The 20072-nt window shown below is 37.2% G+C and overlaps 1 protein-coding gene across 1 annotated transcript in view; it reads left to right on the forward strand.

Annotated features, from left to right (window-relative positions):
* LOC107668308 (neural-cadherin-like) overlaps positions 1 to 20072 on the forward strand; it is a 132260-nt gene that overhangs the window by 89206 nt on the left and 22982 nt on the right. Inside the window, 8 exon segments of the mRNA XM_016460147.1 lie at positions 1183 to 1357; positions 3854 to 4022; positions 4505 to 4675; positions 5487 to 5659; positions 7623 to 7790; positions 15699 to 15939; positions 18294 to 18421; positions 18761 to 18947. Of these exon segments, the coding sequence (XP_016315633.1) occupies positions 1183 to 1357; positions 3854 to 4022; positions 4505 to 4675; positions 5487 to 5659; positions 7623 to 7790; positions 15699 to 15939; positions 18294 to 18421; positions 18761 to 18947 (1412 nt within the window).

Genomic DNA, 20072 nt, shown 5'->3' on the forward strand with positions numbered 1-20072 from the left:
TTCAGTCTCAAGGTTGCATTTGTTTGCAGTGTTTGCTTTTCGTTTGTTTACCAGCACATTTTATGCCTAAGAGCTGGAAAACAGCAGTATGCTAAAGCTCTCTCCTGTCTTATCAGCCTCTCGGCATGGTTGTTCCACCTCCCAGCCCATTACAGGCCAGCGCAGAGAGATGGCCCATGGCTTCAGCACTCAGAAAAGCTGCGTGGATTTGTCACTTCAAAGATGCAGCAGCACTTTTTTTTGCGCACAACCCCCTACTCAGTTGTTTGGTGAATGTGCAACCATAAGAAGCCCATTTTGCCATGTTGTTAAGCATGATGCACAAAGGCGGTTGTCATTCTTTTCAGATATTAATGTTTTCATTTTGAGAGGTTGTCACCTTGGGTAAAAAAGCGCTTGTATTCATAAACAGTTTTGACAGTGACACTTTTGGTTGTACACCCTTGTGAAAAACAAAGTACACTTTTGCAAACTTTAAAAAACAAAGAGTACTTATTATGGAAATAATACCCTTTAATAGAATATACTGTGTGTGTATGAGTGTGAACTGAATGTAATGTTTTTGGGCACTCAATTTTTACTTCATTTTAGTTAAATTAAAATGTACAGTTTTATTATTTACTTTTATATTAAATGAAGTTGCTGAACTTTAGAAATCTTTTTTTGTACTGCTGAATGCTCTGACCAGATTTAATGATCAACTAAAATATCCTTTACTGTCATTTCTAATGATATTTGTAATAACGTACTTCTGATGATTAAGTTGCTATTTAGCCAATTTGAAATGTTAACTTTAACTTCAATTTTGATATTGAAACACTACAGTTAAAATTATAATCAAGTACCTTACATGTGCTTTAGTATGTTAGTAAGTGTACTTTAAAATATGACGAAAGATGATTAAATCAATGATTTAAAATGTACTTAGAAATAAAGCTTTAAAGTTCATCTTTTATTATTATATAGTGCACTTTTTAAAAGTGTACTTTAGTGTGTTAAGAAACAGTCATAAAAGTATAATCTCTTTAACTGGTCTTTTATTTAATTATTGTTATATTATCTGCAAATACCATTTAAAAAATATATAATTTTATTATATAAGTGCAGATTCAATACAATTAAGCGCACTTGTCTTTCACAAGGGCAGTGAGATGAGCTAAAGCATTTTATTGAATTATTTACAGGCATCATCAAACTGCGGCGTAGTCCTCCTCCTAAACTGCGCGGGCCTCAGTATGTCCTCAATGTCACGGCGACTGATGACAACGCAGCCAGTGGGCCACTCCCCCTTAGCAGCTCATCCCAGGTCATCGTTGGCATCAATGACATCAACAACAACAAGCCAGTATTTGATGAGGTGAGGTTAAAAAAGATCTTAAACCTGTGTGTCAAAATCCATTTCTAGTGAATGATGTAGAAGTTGAAAGACCGAATCGGCGGACAGAGAAGAAACATAACCAAAAATGTGTACAGTAGAAGAGCCTGACTCGATAGGTCTAGATATGAGTAGAGAATTAAAAAATATTGTCTCATTAAATCTGCCTAGCATGAAGTGCCTCAGGCTTTTAATACCAATGACACTGTGAGCACTTCACTAATGGCAGTGTTTAGAGACAGAGATGACGTCTGAGGGGACAGAAAGTAAAGAATAATGGGTAGGAGCTAATATACAGAAATAAAAGAGCAGAAGACATACTGTAAGATAAAGGATAAACAATGAATTGCATCTACTGATGACATGCACAGTCTCATTTTATATCCCATTTCACAAAAAAACTGAATCATCGCTGAACGCAATTTCTATGACACAACTCTCAGTTTTTAGGGTTGTTTTTGAATGTTAGATTGTGAAGGATGCAGCAGACTGCCATGAACTTACATACTTTACTCAGACTGTGAACCAGACACCTGAACTGGCTCTTTAAGACGTTGAGAATATGTTTGACTACATTGCGCATCTGGCTAAAAAGCTATTTCATGAATTCCCCACAAAATGAGCAAGTAAAAGAGAGCAAATATTAAAGAACATGTGCAAAATGAAACACAGTGAGAAAGAGACAGGTGAAGGGAAGAGCAGACATCTGGCAGAAGGAGATCTAAAGGCTCTTGGAGGTCTCCGGTGGAAGAGCTTTTCTCTGCAGGCCGGTGGTGCAGGAGGGCTGTGTGTGAGTGTGTTGGAGGCAGAATCGTGTCCCTGTACACTCTCCGTGAGCCCCACAGGCCCTACTTCTTCTGCCGCCGCCGCCGCCACCTCCTCTGCTGCTGCCCATGAATATTTCAAGGGGGAATTACTCACCGGCACAGGGGATGCATATGAAATAGAAGCACTAAGTGAGCCCCAGGGGCAACATCTGGCCCTGTTTCTTCTTCTCACTCTCTATGCCTGCCCTGCTGACCAGAGTCTTTCCCTTCTGTATCACTGGTTCTCGACTAGTTTCAAGACTCTTCGTTTTGCATCAGGCAGTGATTCAATGCAGTACCAAACTTGTTATTAGAAGAAATTGTTGAATAAAATCGTTATTTTTGTTTTCTTTGCACACAAAAAGTATTCTCATAGCTTTGTAACATTACGGTTGAACGACTGATGTTACATGGACTATTTTATCGATGTCCTTACTACCTTTGGCAATTGTCTCAAGTTTATATCTGGCAATTCTGAGAAGAAAAGTCAGAACTGTAAGATATAAACACAGAATCACAAGAAAAAAGTCAGAATTGTGAGATAAAAATTTGCAATTACCTTTTTTTATTTGTATGGTTCAAAAAAAAAAAAAAAAATTATGAGATGTAAACTAGTCTAAGAAAGTCTAAGAAAAAAAATTGCAAAAAAGAAAGTCAGAATTCTGAGTTTATATCTTGCTATTCTAAGTTTATGTCTCATAATTTCTCAGAAAAAACAAGTCTAAATTTCTTAAATAAAAAGCCACAATTACCTTTTTTATTTCTTTATTCCGTAGGTGAAACAGGCTTCCACAGAAACATAATGAAAATTGTCACAATGCAAAAAATATTAATGGTCTTTCATTTTCATTTTAAGATATAATTTCTTTTGATTTTGAAGTGCAATATGACCAATATGACATGTTCTTGATAGCTTGTGAGGTTCACACTGCCTCATCTTGGCCACACATGCTTTTCGACGTTCAGCCGAATGCAAACCCTCACCCTGCTTTGCAGTTGCTGGTTGCCGGCACTCCTAATAGCACCGCAGATTATGGCAATAGACTATCTGTTCGAGTCTTTTCCCTTGCTAAACTGAGAAATCCTCCCTAAGCCCTCTCAGAAGGGTGAGTATGTGAGTGTGTGAGTGGTGTGTGTGTGTGTGTGTGTCGAAAGACAATGAGAGGTGTGAAGTGCAAAGCGCAGTAAGAATTCTCTTCAGAGACTAGGAGGGAGGCTAATTCCAGCTTTTAGCCCTGGTATCGATCTAGTCACTTGATTAATCACCTTAAGTTGACATGCCACTCCCTTGTGTGCACCGCTCACCAGATGCCCGCTCTGTAATGAGAGCATGATGAGAAAGCAAGAGGAGGAGGAGGAAGAGGGAGGTTGAGGCCTCATTATGAGTGTGTGTGCTCCTATTATGAACCTCAAAAGAGGAATTTATAAACACTTTATCCTAAATACAAACTTCATTCTCTCTGTCGTCATGTCTTGGTGTCCTGTTCCCGCTTTTCTTGCTCTTTATCTATTATTATGAGAAATCATATGTCCAGCATTAATCTAGTACGATTTAGTTTTGTTTGAGATCTTGATATTGGACTTTGCCAAGGAATTTGCAAATAACGTATTTCTGGTATTTCTTGTATTTCTTGTATTATTATCCATGTCTGAAACTCTGGTTCCTTTAAAGTGTCATAACTACAGTGTGAATGCACTGGTCCTGGAGAATCAGCCCCCGGGGACTTTTGTTCTGCGCATGCAGGCTCACGACGCCGACACTGGGGTCAACGGGGAGGTCAAGTACGGGATAATGCAGAGGGACGGGGCCTCACCCGGGTTCACTATCAACCCTGACACAGGTATTTCCTTCCTTCTTTACCAGATCATTGATTACACGCAATTGAGCCTTAGCTGACATGTGTTTCTAGTCAATGGGCCTCATTCTTTAAACATAAGTAGAATGCATTTCTTTATTCTTGGACACCATTAAGATGTATGTAACACAAACAATTATTTATATTTAATTTTTAAATATTATTCAGATTTAATATTATTTATGTTTAATAAAATAGAAATTTTAGAAAAGATATATATACTGTATATGTATATATATATATATATATATATATATATATATATGTGAAATTTCTTTTTTTAATTGTTAATTTCTCTCTTAAATTCTTAATTGTTCAGATGCGAAACAGAGTGACTTGGTATCCTAATGTGTGCAAAAAAAAAAAGTTTATGAATTCATGCCATTTAGTTGCATTAAACTTGTGAAATCTATAAAAAAGCAATTCACCAATGAGTTGCATCTATGTGCATTGTATGTGTTGTGCAGGTTTGATCAGTACGGCGGTAAGTTTTGATCGAGAGAGGCAGCGAGAGTATACACTCTCGGTCACGGCTACGGATCAAGCACAGGAGCCCCTCATCGGCATCTGTCAGATCACTGTCCTCATCGCTGACCAGAACGACAATGACCCCAAGTTTGAGAACAGCCGCTACCAATGTAAGAACCACTGAACAACTCTTATTGAAGACCTGGCGCCGATGATAGCTACAGTGTACAAGGCAGCACACTTTTCTTATGTAAATCCTAAAGTAAATGCTTTTTCTACAGAGACACTTTTTAAATTTGTTACATAGTGATACTATGAAATGAAATCTTCCAAATGGTCTTCTGTAGTGATAGGATCTGTTGGCTGTACTTAAGATATGTTCCTCTGCTTGTTTGCATATATAAAGGAGAGCAAGAAGGCATTCATGACATAGTCCCAACTCAGGTTGTAGCTGTAGACTCTTTAAACATTTATACATGGACCTTTAACATTGCACTTAAGGGCAGTAAGGATTTTGCAAACTTAACAAATTCACAAGTCCAAGATTCCTGGGTGTAGCCAATACACATTAAACCTCAATATTAAAAATACATAACAGTCTGAGCAAGGTGAGCTTTAATGCGCTGAACACAGCATAAACACGTCACTAATCATTTTTAGATGCAATCGTTTGCAATCCTGGAAAGCTCGCTTAGCCTAGGAGTGTGAGAAATATGCTGTGCTCTTCTAAGTGATTTTATTTATAATTGCAAATATAAGTTCAGTAAGTTTGATGTCAGAATTCCCTTTCATCACATTTAAAGCAGTACTGAGAATGCTCATTAACTATTAAAGGGAAAGATTGAAACATTTCTGGGACACGCATTCTTTTTTTCCCCCCTTTTCCCTGCACATGGATTTTTAATAGCAGCAGGCATTGCTTGTATTTAGACTGTTGTTATTTGTTTTTGTTGATGCCTGTGTTAACCCTAACTGTGCCAGACTTTCTGCGAGAGGACACACCAGTTGGGATGAGCTTCCTGAGGGCGGCGGCTCATGATGACGACCAGGGCTCCAATGCGGCCATCACCTACTCTCTGTCCCAGCAGAGCCCAGCTTACTTTCATATCAACCCCAGCACAGGATGGATCTACGTCAACCACCCTATCTCACAGGTACACAAACACACACCTTTACCAAGCTTTTAAAATGGGAACATGCAATAGACTTCTGTTGTTATTAAAAAAAAAGCTAATTATTACTAAGCAAAATCAATTTCTGTTGGGTAGACCCTTTGAGCACCTGAGCAGAAATATACCTATGTATAATGAAATATATATTTATGTATATGTGTGTGTGTTTGTGTGTGTGTGATTAAATAAATATAATTTATAATAAATACAGTTGCTGGGGCCATCCATTATATTCGTATAAAATATTACAATATATTTATATGTGATATATTAATATTAAGGATTTATAATATTATTGCTTTACTTGTTTTTGTTAAGTTAATTTGCTCTATTTTATTTTTTATCTTTGAGGACGTATCCAAATTTTTGTCAGATTTAGTTAACCTTTGTTTTGTCCCTACAAGTATAGAGTAAACACATGCACTTGTGTGAACAAACATGTTTAAAGATCACATGCACACATTCCTGCTGAAAATACTGCTTATTGTAGTACAGGTACTTTGTCTTGCATGTGTGTGTTTTATAGAAAACACATTCTCATCCTCCATAGTCAGTTTTGCATATTAATGCATATTATATAGATGCTATATATATCCATACAAACCTTAAGTCTGGAGGGACTGCGTTCTGTTATAATAGGCATAACAATATGTATGATTTCCTTTATTCAGGTTGGAGAGTGATCTTGCCTACTGATTTTTTCATTAAACATAATTTTTTTTCCTTTCCGTTTTTCTTTTCACCTTTTTATTCAACTAATAAACCGTTTTTCTTTTCATTATATGAAAACGTATTACCATGACTTCACCTTTGTGTAACTTTTGACTGAGAGCCAGACTTTCAATACTAGACTATAAAAATCAATCATAAAAATATGAAACAATAATGTCGATAAAGAGTGAAAAACACAAACCATTTTAATATTTATTCTATTTATTTAACTATTTTTTTTTAAATGTGACTTATGGCAGCACATAAACCATTTTAATATTTATTCTATTTATTTAACTATTTTTTTTTAAATGTGACTTATGGCATCATTTCCAACATGGCCAACAATTTTTCCCCTAATAAATACTAATTTACAAATTAAACTAGCGAGAGTGTAACATTTGTTTTAAGAATTTATTTTGTAAGTCTATAAGGCCAAAAGTTTCCATAGTTGAAGAAGCATCCATTTTTGTGTATGTGTGTGTTTGGTCTGAGCAGAAATGCCACCGTCTTCACTTTTCTGCCCACAAATGGCTGTCTGTCTCATTTCTTTGCTGGATATTTAAGCTTTGAGAAGTCGGTGGTTGATTTGACATTAAAACGCTATCTGTGCATACAGAGGCACAGACAGAAAGACAGGCTGTGTTCTTGTGAAATATCCTGCATCCTGTTTATAGAGTCATAAATGATGGCAGTCTTCAGGTAAAGCATCAGATGCTAGACTTTATTAATGCACGTTTCATGTCCAGTACTACACTGCTTTTAACATGCTTTCATCGCTCTTAACAGAAATGGACGTGGATGCAATTTCCTCAGAGCAGGTCATTAAGACGTGTATACTGCAAGTCTGCCCCATGTTTTTCATTAGCCAGTCTGACCGCCTTGCATCACTTATGTCCGAGTAGATCAGTTTTAGAAAGGCAGGAAATGTCACCCACACTAAACTCACCTGTCTTCATTAGTAGGAGTCATTTGAAGGAATCATTAAAGTAAAAAAAAAAAAAACATCTAGAATCTTAGCTACTGTACATGATATTCTGTATGTGAAACATCCAATGGATAATGGAGACCAATTCTTCAGGTGGAAGTATCAGGGATTTCTCTCCTCTTTGAACCTCCATTGACAGAAAAAACTTCACCTGTCATCACCGGTATCAGTGACAACTTGTATTATTACAGTGTATGCTGATAAGCCCCTAGACTGGATTATATCACCTGTCTCTTGTCCTGACAGACATCACGGATCAGCCAGCAGATCATCGCTACAGACGGAGGGAGTCGGAGCAGCTCAGTCGACCTCACTGTCATCATCACCAATGTGCACAACCAGCCCCCGCAGTGGGAACAGGCAAAATATTGGGTCACGATCCCGGAGAACACACCGCGCGACACCAAAATAGAGGTGAGACATTCATATTCCACCACAGTTTCCTCTCTGCTTTCTATAAGAGTATGAAATATTCCAAACACGAAGTACAACCACTACATTTCATAATAAACAAAATGTAACACAAAAGCATGGCAGATTGTGCAGCTGTTCCTAACGGTTACAATAATATGTAATTATATACTCTACCATTCAAAAGTTTGGGGTTGATAAGGTTTTTCATATAATTTTTTTAATGTAATTTCATCCTGTGATGCCAAAGCTGAATTTTCAGCACCTTTTCGGTGTTACATAGCCATTTTTATGGTTCTTTGATGAACAGAAAGTTCAAAAGAACAGCCTTCATGTAATCTTTTGTAACATTGTTAGTGTCTTTATTGTACATTTTGATCAATTTAATATATATGTATGTGCACACACACACACACGTTTGTGTATGTTCTTTTTTTGCCCTTTTGACAAGTAATATGTGACATGCTCTACATAGCATAGTGCACTGTGCACAAGATACTTGACTCACTATTGATTTAATTACAGGTGAAGCAAGACAAATGACATAAGCATAAATATACAATATACACAGTGCACACAAAAATTTGGTCTGTTCTTTTTATTACATATTTTTCAATATTTCTCAGTATTCAACGAATTATACATATACTGTATATTGTAATCATAATCTTTCTCACTTTGTCTGCCTTTTTGGGTTCATTTTCACTAAGCTTGTCTTAGTTGATTCTGGTACGCTTGTCTTAGTTGATTGCCTTCTCTGACTTCTCAAAAAATATTTTTATTAAGATACCTGCTTTTTGTAACAGCCTTTGCATCAGTTCACTGGTTTTTGGAAAAGAGAAGAGGTTTTCACTCACAACGCTTCTTGCTTTGTTGTGCAGTTGATAAGCAAAGGTAGTGTTGTGACTTTCTTGCCGCTGAGGCTTGTCACATCTTATCCAGCCTTCATCTTGTTTGCTATTTCAGCCCGTTTCATTCGCTGTCACATTTTACATTCGTCTTGGAGCTTGTACCCAGAGAGAGATCAGCATCCACAAACAACCTCATTTGTCCAGCAAACTCAAGCAGACTGCTTGTCTGAACATTCTATTCTAATTCATTCAAAAGGGGCGAAAAGGCCAGTCCTCTGAGTCCGTTTTCCTCACATACAGCAGATTATCAGTGAAGAGTGCCAAGAGGAGTTCTGCTGGAGTCACTGTGTTTCCCTGACATCAGCGGCTTCCTCTGGCTGCTGCCAGCTATTCTGCAATCTGTATGAACCTCCGCATCTGTCTTAGCAGTCCTCAGTGGCACAAGCTATGGCAGGGATGTTCTCCTCTTCACCACAGGATGTAAAATAGGCTTAGGTGGGATGTTTGATCTTAAAATACCTTCTTTCCCCACTGGCCTGTAAAGGGTGGTTGCATCGGCATGGGTTTTAGTGCATGGACTGCTTTGCTAGTCATTTTTACTAACCTGTTTTTAAAGAGCTTCAGGGTTTACACTTAATGGGAAGTACATAGACACACTAGATAGAAGTTCTGTTCCAAAACATACTTTGCCTACGTAGACAGCATTTTAAACAACACTTCCACATGAAGGCTCTTTCAAAAGGTAAGCAGCAACAGTATGTTGGCTTATAAGATAGCTTGTTGTCCAAACTCTAAAGCAATATCTCATGCATCATTTGTGGATGAGGCAATTCCAGCACTGCGACAAACTTAATGAAAAAATATATATCCAAGGTGGTCGGTGAAGTCAAGACAAATGTTGATAATATTTTTTAATAAAACAAAGGTTGAATAATGATGTTTATTTAGACACATGCTAGACACTCTTTACTGATTTACTGTCTTTGCATTGGAAGGCAGCTATGTAGTCAGCGCATTCTGTTTTGGAACAGAGATTTACTGTACATACATCCACAATCTACTTGAATCCTTTGATGTTACATATTCATGGCGATGAAGAACAGGAAAAAAAGCTAAAACAGCATGTAGTAGTTTCTAATTGGTCGGGACTTTACTAGCAGCGTGAAGCTCAGTTAACTGCATCCATCTCCTGACAGCCCACCCTCCTCTGGGGGCTTCTGTTAGCATCCCTGTCAAAGAAAATTAATATTGTCCTAATGTACTGTTCCACACACCGCTTGTTACATATTTTAATACAAATGTTTTTTTTACCTCTCTAATCACCTTCTATTAGGGGTGTAACGGTACACGTATTCGTACCGAACCGTTTCGGTACGGGTCTTTCGGTTCGGTACACATGTAAACCGAACGAATACAGTTTTTTTTTTTTCTCCGGAAATTCAAATAATAAATGGCGTTTTGACAGTCTTTGATGTGGCATGACAGATCGCTGTATAAACACCTTGGAGAGCCGCTTCTGGGACGGTTCAGAAACGTGCTGGTATATAATCCCAACACAAGCATTGACTAGAGCGGACGCGATCAGCTCCGGTTCCCGTGTCTGAGCCGTGACGCCCCGCAGATTTGTGCAGAGCGGAGCGCGAGTGAACGCGGTCATTCCTTCCTCTGTAGTCTGTACTACTAGTTTTAACGCGAATAAACATGACTGAACATCTCATGCCTCATGTAATTGCTCAATCAGTGTTTCAACCGCGGAAAGACATCAACAATACAGCGTGGAAATAAAATGTCACGTAGCATTTAATTTACCTCAGCAAGTCATCAGTGTCCACAGCTCGTTTGAAGTCTAGAGAGGAGCATTTTGCGAAATATTACACCATATACTCATTATATTTTACTAAACCTGTTAGTCTTAATTATTTAATGTACAGTATGTTTAAATTAATCTGTTATGAAACATGCTATGACAGCCATTGTGTAATTGAATATATTTTAACAAATAGCTTAGAAATTTTATTATTTATAAATGAATTTAAAAACTGCATTATGTGCAGTTTACATGTTTGCATACAATTATTTTTATTTTTTTTTTTTAAAGTTGAGTGTTGATCATCTATTTAAAAATAAATAGTAATTAAATTTAAGTTTAGGTTAAGTTGCTAGGCCTAATTGTAACCTTATAATGTAAAAGGGCTCCCTATAGTTTTAAGCATAAGCTGAGGTAGATTTTTATCACTAAGAACATTTAAACTATAACTGAATGTATTTAAAGAAAGAGCAACTTGTTCAGTAAACCATTTAAAAAAAAAAAGTTTTCCCCCCTGCTGTACCGAAATTACACCGAACCGTGACGTTAAAACCGAGGTACGCACCGAACCGTCATATTTGTGTACCGTTACACCCCTACCTTCTATAGAACTCGCTTCACTCAATTATTTATATTACTTAACTTTCTCACTTATACTAATAGCATTCTAACCTACACTACTTTCATATTTATACTTTGCTCTGAACTAAATGTTCTCAACTCTTAGTACAGACTCTTACTCTCACAGATGTTGAATATATATATGAATATATGTAATTTAAATTTATGTATATATGTATGTATTTCTACAATCTGATCCTCTGCAGAGCATGAATTCTGTTATTAGCAGGGTATTAGTAGTGCAAGTAAAACTGTCACTTTCTAGGGCACAATATTCAGTGTGACCGCATTGAAGCATATTTTATGATGGGCACTGAAAAAGCGCCACCGCAAGGCATCTCTGATCAGCTTTTTCTTTCTGATGCCATTGCTGTGTAATGAGATGATTTCTAATTATTGCAAATTTCATGGCACCTCAGGCTGTGCTCATTTTACTGGGAGTGCCATTACCCATCTTATCATCCAGATGCGTTTTTTTGAACAGCTCTCTGCACCGGATCTCACCAGCTGATCTATTTCAGTCTTTTTAAGTGGTTATTTTTGATTTTGTAAACAGATTTTCTTTGTGTAATACAGGACATGAGACCACAGCTCTCAGGATGTGCTTTGTTCTGCCATCACTCCATTTATGGTCTTGCTTGTACCTGTTGCCAATTCAGGGCCAAGAGTTTCTCATTGTGTTAGATTTATTTGGTCTAGTATATGAGTGTTTAGTGTTAGTGTAAAAGACTACTCTAGGGGGAAAAAGTCACTAGTGTATGTTTTGGATGCTGTATTTTGGGGTTCATGCAGGAATATTTCAACTGGAACATATTTGACACATTTGTGCATAGTTACTGAATATTTATGTAAAAGCTTTTATTTTATTTTATTTTATTTTAAAAGCTTAAAAATGTCCTGTTTATTTTTGAATGAACAGTTCCTTTTAATTAATATAACCAGAAAGATTTCCTTGCTCAACCAGTTTCACCATCCTGAATGACTAGCTGAAATTGAGAGGCACAAAATCACTTTTCCAGAACCTTCTCATTCACTGTTCCTTGCTGATAGAATGATCTTCTTAACACTATATGGACAGCCAAGCCCCTAACGTTATTTAAGAACCTCTTGAATTAGTATTTAACTGCATCTTGCTAACTCTTTTAAAAAAAGAAAGAAATCTTCTATGCTTTCATAAATCCCTCTCTGTTCAAGCTTGTGCTATTCTAGATGATGTTTGAAACTTCGTATTGTTAGCACTTCTTGTTTTATTGCCTCCTTAAGGTGAATCAACAAGCTAGACCAGTACCAAAACAGCACTAGCTAGCCTAATCAGCCATAACTAGTGTGAAAAATTTAGCTGTATTAGACAAGCTGTACTGTTTATCCTCTCCAAGATATCTGTAGTTAGGTTTCTGCATGTCTGGGTGTGTGTGTGTTAGCATTAAGTTCGCCACAGTGTGTATATGAAAGTGATGGTCCTGGGGGCAATGTGTCAGAGCAGATCTGTGACTCCCTGCCCACTCTAATAGCTCTGCTAATGGAGGATGTACCTGGAGGTCACCTTCAGTGTCTCTTCAGTCAGAAAACAAGATAAGTGTTGTTCCTCAGAGGTTTTTATCACTTTCCTTCCTGCTCTCTGTTGAGTGTCAATATCTTTTCATATTCAACCACTCTTTTATTTTAACTACTTCGTCATCCTCTCCACACTTCTTTTAGTTGGATGGAATGATTATAATTGCAGTCGAGGGGTTTCAAAACACAGGTTGCACAAGTATTCAGATGCAATCACTGCCTTTGTTAATGGAACGCACCTTGTCAATTGGACAAATAACCTCATTTTCTTTATCCTTCCTTTCGACACCGACCACACCGACACCCAGAACTCTTAACACCGATGTTCTCTGTAATATGACTTGAAAAACAAAGCGCTTTACAACAATTACAGTCGATCTCTCCAAATACAGTATGAACTCCCTAATGTGAAATAACTGTAGCAACTGGCTGTTCAAATCTGTTCTGTGCATTGGGAGCCTTCATGCTAATTCATCCTCAGAACTCTAAATACAAATTAGACTTGTTAAACAGTATAATGCATTCATTAGCAACACTGAGTAGCCTTGTTGTGTGTCGAGTGCTCCTATTCATTTCTCACTCTCACTTCCTCCCCCCTCACCTTTCTTCTTCATCTATCTATCTGTCTCTCTGTCTAACTAATTAAAAATTTAAATATCAGTCAGCTCATTGTGGTATTATCTCAAGGAATGCTAATTAACACATTTTCAAAAGCAGTAATTGCAACCTTGAGGATGTAATTTAAAGAGCCTTGTTTGTGTGTATGGATAATGAGAACGCCGTTCTCATCAAGCCTGAGAGACGTCCGCTAATAAACTCTTGGAGGGAAGATTAGACAGGTTGGGATTTGAAAGTTGACCAGATTTCTGTTGAATAGGGGAACTTTTGGATGTATGAATAGTTTAACCCCACGGATGGTTAACCAATCGAATGGTGTGGTGGACTGGTAAATGAAAGGCTGTAGGTTCAAATTCCACAACGGTTGATCTGTGAAATATCACCATTGTACTCTTGATCAAAACACTTAACCTTGGGTTACTCCAGATGGACTGTCCCTGTAGAAACGGCACTGTAAGTCACTTTGGATGAAATGTCAACTACATGATGAATTAGTTGAAATGAAGGTTTTAAAGTGAAGGCAAGATGTCCCAATAGGCAGGAGTGCCAGCTTAGGTAACTTCTGAGAGATTTTTTATGTCACTTAGCACTAAAACATGCTGTTTTGAGGTGTGTTGAGAGTGTGTAAGTGACCGTTTCAGACTTCACGAGTTCTTTGTATGAATGCCATTTTACACTATTTTGTCTATTAATTTTGAAAGCATAAGAAAAAAAAAAACTTTTTGTTTTCATCAAGAAAAAAAGTCTTTAGTACTTTTTTTATTTATTTACTCATTTATGTATTACTTTTGTGACATTATTTCATGCACTTTTAACCCCTCACATTTAAATTTACATATTAAATTGAAATTTATCTACTAATTACTTTAATGATAATTTGGGTGGGAAATTTTCAACCCAAATTCATTAAAATTAATGTATTTATTTAAATATATATTTTATAATTAAATGTTTCATAGAATGTTGGGGGCCCTGAAAATCATCATGAAATTTACTTCAAAATTGATAGGTCAGAGGTCTGCATCAGTATTGAGACACAGTGGAACTGTCAGAGTAGCATAGGTCAGGGAGGTTATTGGAGCTCTGTCAAAGTGACTGTGGCAAATAAGTTCACTGAATAGGCCATTTCTGTTGGGGGACACATACCGGATGGCAATGCCGACCCTTAAAAGCAGGAAGCAAAAGCCACAGAGCTTTTAAGGTGCTTGTTTTCTGTGTTGCAGTGGGCGGATGCTCTCAAAACCATGACCAGGGTTGATTTAATGCCGGACTGGACCCATGTTCTCGGACACAGAGTTCTCCCTCTATAACTCGTCATTGCCATCTCTCTCCATGCACTTTTATTTTGCTCTACCTTTTCACCCCTTTTCTCTGTCGTCGAAGTTTTATAACCTGTGTTGTACGCCAAACATTCATTACACTGGATGACCGTACATGGTTCAGGACTTTATCTTTGACTTTTGACAGTTGGCTTTGCTGTGCCGTTGGCTGTATTGTCATTGGAATGTTTTGTTTGCTTTACAGTGTCATTTGGTTGATGGAGTTTTGGGTTAAATGTGTTTTAGTCAGCTAAAAGACTTTGTGAATTCTCAACACAGACATGTTCCAGCTGTAATATTGGATTTTCCAAGCCAAAATTGGCTCCATGTCTTGTATCCAAGTACTATGCACATGTTTTTGGCTGAACACCGAATAAACAATGACTTTGGCTTTCAGGTTGTGGCATTTCACTTCAAAAGTTGCACAGCCAAGGTATGAGAACAATAGAAAGTGTCCATTTATTCAGGTTAACAGACAAGAAGTAGTTAAGTGTTACATTTTTTTAATCATAAAACATAAGCGCTGATGTTCATCACTGGTATAATCACTGTTATTTTGCAGTTAATATAGTATATTAGGATCTGGAATAAATTATAGCTTTGATTTATTCAAAAAATCTCTGATTATGAGCCAGAGAAATACTGCTCTGATTACATTATAAGTAGTATACTAATTATGGTTATAAAATACATTGCTTACTCCTTAAGTAACTTTATGTTTTGTTAGTATAACGCAGCTCTGTGAGGCTGAAGTCTGGAAACTACTACTGCAGAAAGTTACTCTATAACTGTCAATATCAGTTCAATAAGCAATTGGATGGATTACAGATGAACCATGTCTAATGTATTCACACGCTGCAGTCAGCAGATGCTTGACCGGCGGTTCTGCTGATTTCAGATGCCTTTTCACAAATAATGCTAATTATCCTGTTTGAGCTTTGGGAGAAGGTACTCTAATATGTGTTTCATAATGAGAAATTCTTATAAAATATTATAGCACATCCAAGCAGTTTTTACCCAATTACACACACAAACCCATATGCACATCAAAAGGTTTTAGATGTAACAGGAACCTTCACATCACTACTGACACATCTTCCCTATTCATGACATAATATTTCACCTTTATCTTCCCCCCAAGGCGACGTCCCCTCTTGGTGACCCCAGGGTGACTTACAACCTGGAGGAGGGTCAGGTTCCTGAGACCAACATGCCCGTGCGCTTCTACATCAAGCCTAACCGGAGGGACGGTTCTGCCTCTATCCTGGTGGCAGAGAATCTGGACTATGAGACCACGCGTTTCTTTACGCTCCGAGTGCGTGTACAGAATGTGGCGGCTGTACCACTAGCTTCCTTCACCACTGTCTATGTCAACATCACAGGTGAGAGATACTTTACTATTCTGTAAATTACATCAGAATTATATGTAAACGTAAATATAAGTACCACAAATTTGGGGTAATTTTATTTATATATATATATATATACACACACACACATACAGTGACCATGGACCACATATTTACATGTATATACATTTATATTCTTATATTTTATATAATTTGGGGTAATTTTATTTATATATATATATATATACACACACATACAGTATGTGACCATGGACCACAAAACCAGTCATAAGTGTCAATTTTTCGCAATTGAGATTTATACATCATCTGAAAGCTGAATAAATAAGTTTTCCATTGATGTATGATTTGCTATGACAGGACAATATTTGGTCAAGATACAACTATTTGAAAATGTGCTTTTGGATTTGTCCAAATGAAGTCCATAGCAATGCATATTACCAATCAAAAATTAAGTTTTAATATATTTATGGTAGGGAATTTACAAAATATCTTCATGGAACATGGTATTTACTTATTATCCTAATCATTTTTGGCATAAAAGAAAAATCAATAATTTTGACCCATACAGTGTATTTTTGTCTATTGCTACAAATATACCCGTGCAACTTAAGATCCAGGTCCGGGGTCACGTATATAATTTATTAATTGTACATTTTAACAATAGATGCACTTTTAGTATTCTTTGATGAATAGAAAGTTCAAAAGAACGGCATTTTCTGGAATGTAAATCTTTTGTAAAATTATCAATGTATTACAATGGTCCCATATCTAAAAATCATGGTAACATCATGGTACTTCATACTTAGTGTAAGACAAAGAGAAAGAAATAGAACAAAAAATTTAAAAATCTGACACAATGATAATAGTCCATGTTGACACCTCTCACTAGCGCGCTACAAATATGCCTCGACAACCGGTTCTACACTGCCTGTGTGCCCTCAGAGAAGTAAACACATTTGTGGTAGTTTAGCAATCAGCATTTCATGCCAGCGCGGTTTCTCAGAAGCACAGCAGTGTCTGATCTGATCCACTGATTGTGTTTGAGCCGCTGATGCTAATGTTTTTTTTCCCCCTTTCTTCATAGCTCATTTAGCCTGCGTTGTGCATTTATACACAAAAGTGTTCTCTGCTGTCTTTGAGTGTATGTGGAAATCCACAGCGCTGATGAGTGCATGACAGGCGGATGGTGGGGGCGTAGAGCGACGGTGTGTGTGTGTAATAGGAACAGTGAAGAGCTTTGGCACCGACACACAACACTTGAGACCACATCGGCATTAATTAAGAGGAAAATGGAGATTGAAATAGAGGGAAAAGGAGACAAAAAGCCCACGGAAAAACTAGTTTAGAGGGGCTGCAATCTACAAAGAGCAGAGAATCCAGACAATAAACCTGCATTAAGGGGAAGTCGTGGCCTAATGGTTAGAGAGTTGGACTCATAACCCAAGGGTTGTGGGTTCGAGTCTCGTACCGGCAGGGATTGTGGGTGGGGGGAGTGAATGTACAGCGCTCTCTCCCACCTTCAATACCACGACTGAGGTGCCCTTGAGCAAGGCACCGAACCCCCAACTGCTCCCCGGGCGCCGCAGCATAAATGGCTGCCCACTGCTCCGGGTGTGTGTTCACGGTTTGTGTGTGTTCACTGCTGTGTGTGTGCACTTTGGATGGGTAAATGCAGAGCACTAATTCCGAGTATGGGTCACCATACTTGGCCACATGTCACGTCACTCACTTTTTCACTTTCATTAAGTGAATCCACACATTAAAACCTGCACATATTCTCGCTTAACTTGAACACAGTTAAGCACACACCAAACATGATCACAATGAAAGCTATAAAGTGACTCTTAAGTCCCAGGTGAAAAAGACGTAGTATTAAATGTATTAAAAATATACTTGAAATTCAAGTAGTATGTTTATAATACATTTGTATTCCCAACATGCTTATTTGAAGTGCAATAAAAATATATTGAATTGCATTTTAATATATTTGAAAAAGCACAATTTAAATATATTTCTTTTTCACCTGGGGTCGCACTTAAGAATCCCATTGAATTAGATATAAAATATCAACCCAAGTGGAGTTTATTTTTCAAGTAAAAAAAAAAGTTTTAAATGCTATAATAGAAGATATACTGGTACTTTATGGCAGTCACAAATAGTGGAATATTCAGAAACGGGAATTTAGTTCTGAGAAAAGCTTAGAATCATTTAATTGCAGGTGCCTAATTTTGTATCTAATGCAATTAAACTTCAAATACTTTTTGGGGCCACTGCATCACTATAAAATAATGTTTTCCACTTATCTAACATCTGTCCAAATGAATCCATTGGAAGTAACAGATTGCTCTCGCTCTTTTTTTTTTCAGATGTAAACGACAATGTTCCCTTTTTCATGTCATCCACATATGAGGCGACGGTCCCAGAGGGTGCGGAGATTGGCACATCAGTTGCTCAGGTCTCAGCAACTGACCTGGACTCTGGTCTCCATGGAATGGTGAGACTCTTCTGATCATGGTCCTTCCTGGTTCTCCCTAAAGGCCAATTCACACTGCACTGACAGACGCAAACAAATGGCAACACATATCGTCGGGTTTTGTTGGCACATCTGTTGATGTTGGTCGGCGCTTGTTTTCGCCGATTTAACATGTTGGTTCTTCTGGTCTTGAAATGTCTGAGAACTGACGTGTTGTAATCTGGTGACTGTCTTTACTAGTCTGCGTGTGTTGGTGCAGTGTGTATTGGCCTTAAAACTCTCAAACTACCTTGCAATGATTCTTAGAATACTTGATGCAAAGTTCTTTTTTAATCTTGTTTGGCACTCTTTCCTATCTAGATTAACTACATCATTCTGAAGGATCAAAGTGGGGACTCACAGTTCTTTAGCATTAATTCCTACATGGGCATCATCCACACCCGGTCCACCTTCGACCGTGAGCAGAAAGGCTCCTACTTGATCGAGGTCCAGTCTCAGGACAGCTCAGAGTCGGCCCGACCCGGTCAGCAGGGTCAACCCAACACAGGTGTGATCCATAAAGCATGTCTTCCTAACCTCTCAGTCACTCTGTTTCCCCCTTCACCAATTACAGCAGGGCACACCAGCCTCCAGGATGAATTCCATTCATTAAGACTTCAATGAGTCACGCCTAATGAAAAACTAATGCCATCCCAGGGATTTGTGTGTAATATAGACTGTGTATAATATAATAAGGCTGCAGTTTTAATATTAAACAGTCATTAGGATGTTTAATACAATTTATAGAATAAATCATTACTACAAATTATTATTACAAATAATAATTTCTCATTAACATTTTTTATAAAGTCTGTGTTCTTGGAAATATGGTTTCATAAAAACCCCATTAATACTTTTATTCAGCAAGGATGCGTTGATCAAAAGTGACGACAAAGGCTGATACAAAAATGTTAGTTTCAAATCACTGCTGTTCTTTTGAACTTTCTATTTATCAGACCGGTCTTAAAAATTGCATCAATGTTTCCACAAAAATAGTCAACTGTTTTCAACATTGATAATAATAAATGTTTCTTAAGAACCGAATCAGCATATTACAATGATTTCTGAAGGATCATGTGACACTGAAGACTGGAGTAATAGTTGCTAATAATTATGCTTTGCCATCACATGAATAAATTACATTTCAAAATCTAGTAAAATGGAAAGCTGTTATTTTAAATTGTAATAACATTTCACAATATTACTGTTTTACTATATTTTTGATCTAATGCATTCTGGTGAGCATAAGAAACTTCTTTCAAAAACATAAATATAAATAACTCTTACCAACCCCAAAGTTTTGAACGGTTCTGCAAATATACAGTGGGTACGGAAAGTATTCAGACCCCCTTAAATTTTTCACTCTGTTATTACATTTCAGTTGAGCTTCAATGATTAAATTTCATCATACAATGAAATGCCAATGACTTTGTTTTTGTTCTTTTTCTGTTTTGTTGTTTTTGTTCTCCCATCTTGGTTTGATTTATAAATTAATTATCCAGAAAGAACAGCTTTTCTCTTGAGAGACTATAACAGTGTTTCCCAACCTTTTTTTATTCGCGGCACCCTTTGGAAATTTTAACAAACTTGTGGCACCCTACAAAATTAATTTTGTCACAATATTTGAATTTCT

The sequence above is a fragment of the Sinocyclocheilus anshuiensis genome, unplaced genomic scaffold (genome assembly GCF_001515605.1).
Source record: "Sinocyclocheilus anshuiensis isolate Anshui unplaced genomic scaffold, SAMN03320099.WGS_v1.1 scaffold1623, whole genome shotgun sequence".
Lineage (NCBI taxonomy): Eukaryota > Metazoa > Chordata > Actinopteri > Cypriniformes > Cyprinidae > Sinocyclocheilus > Sinocyclocheilus anshuiensis.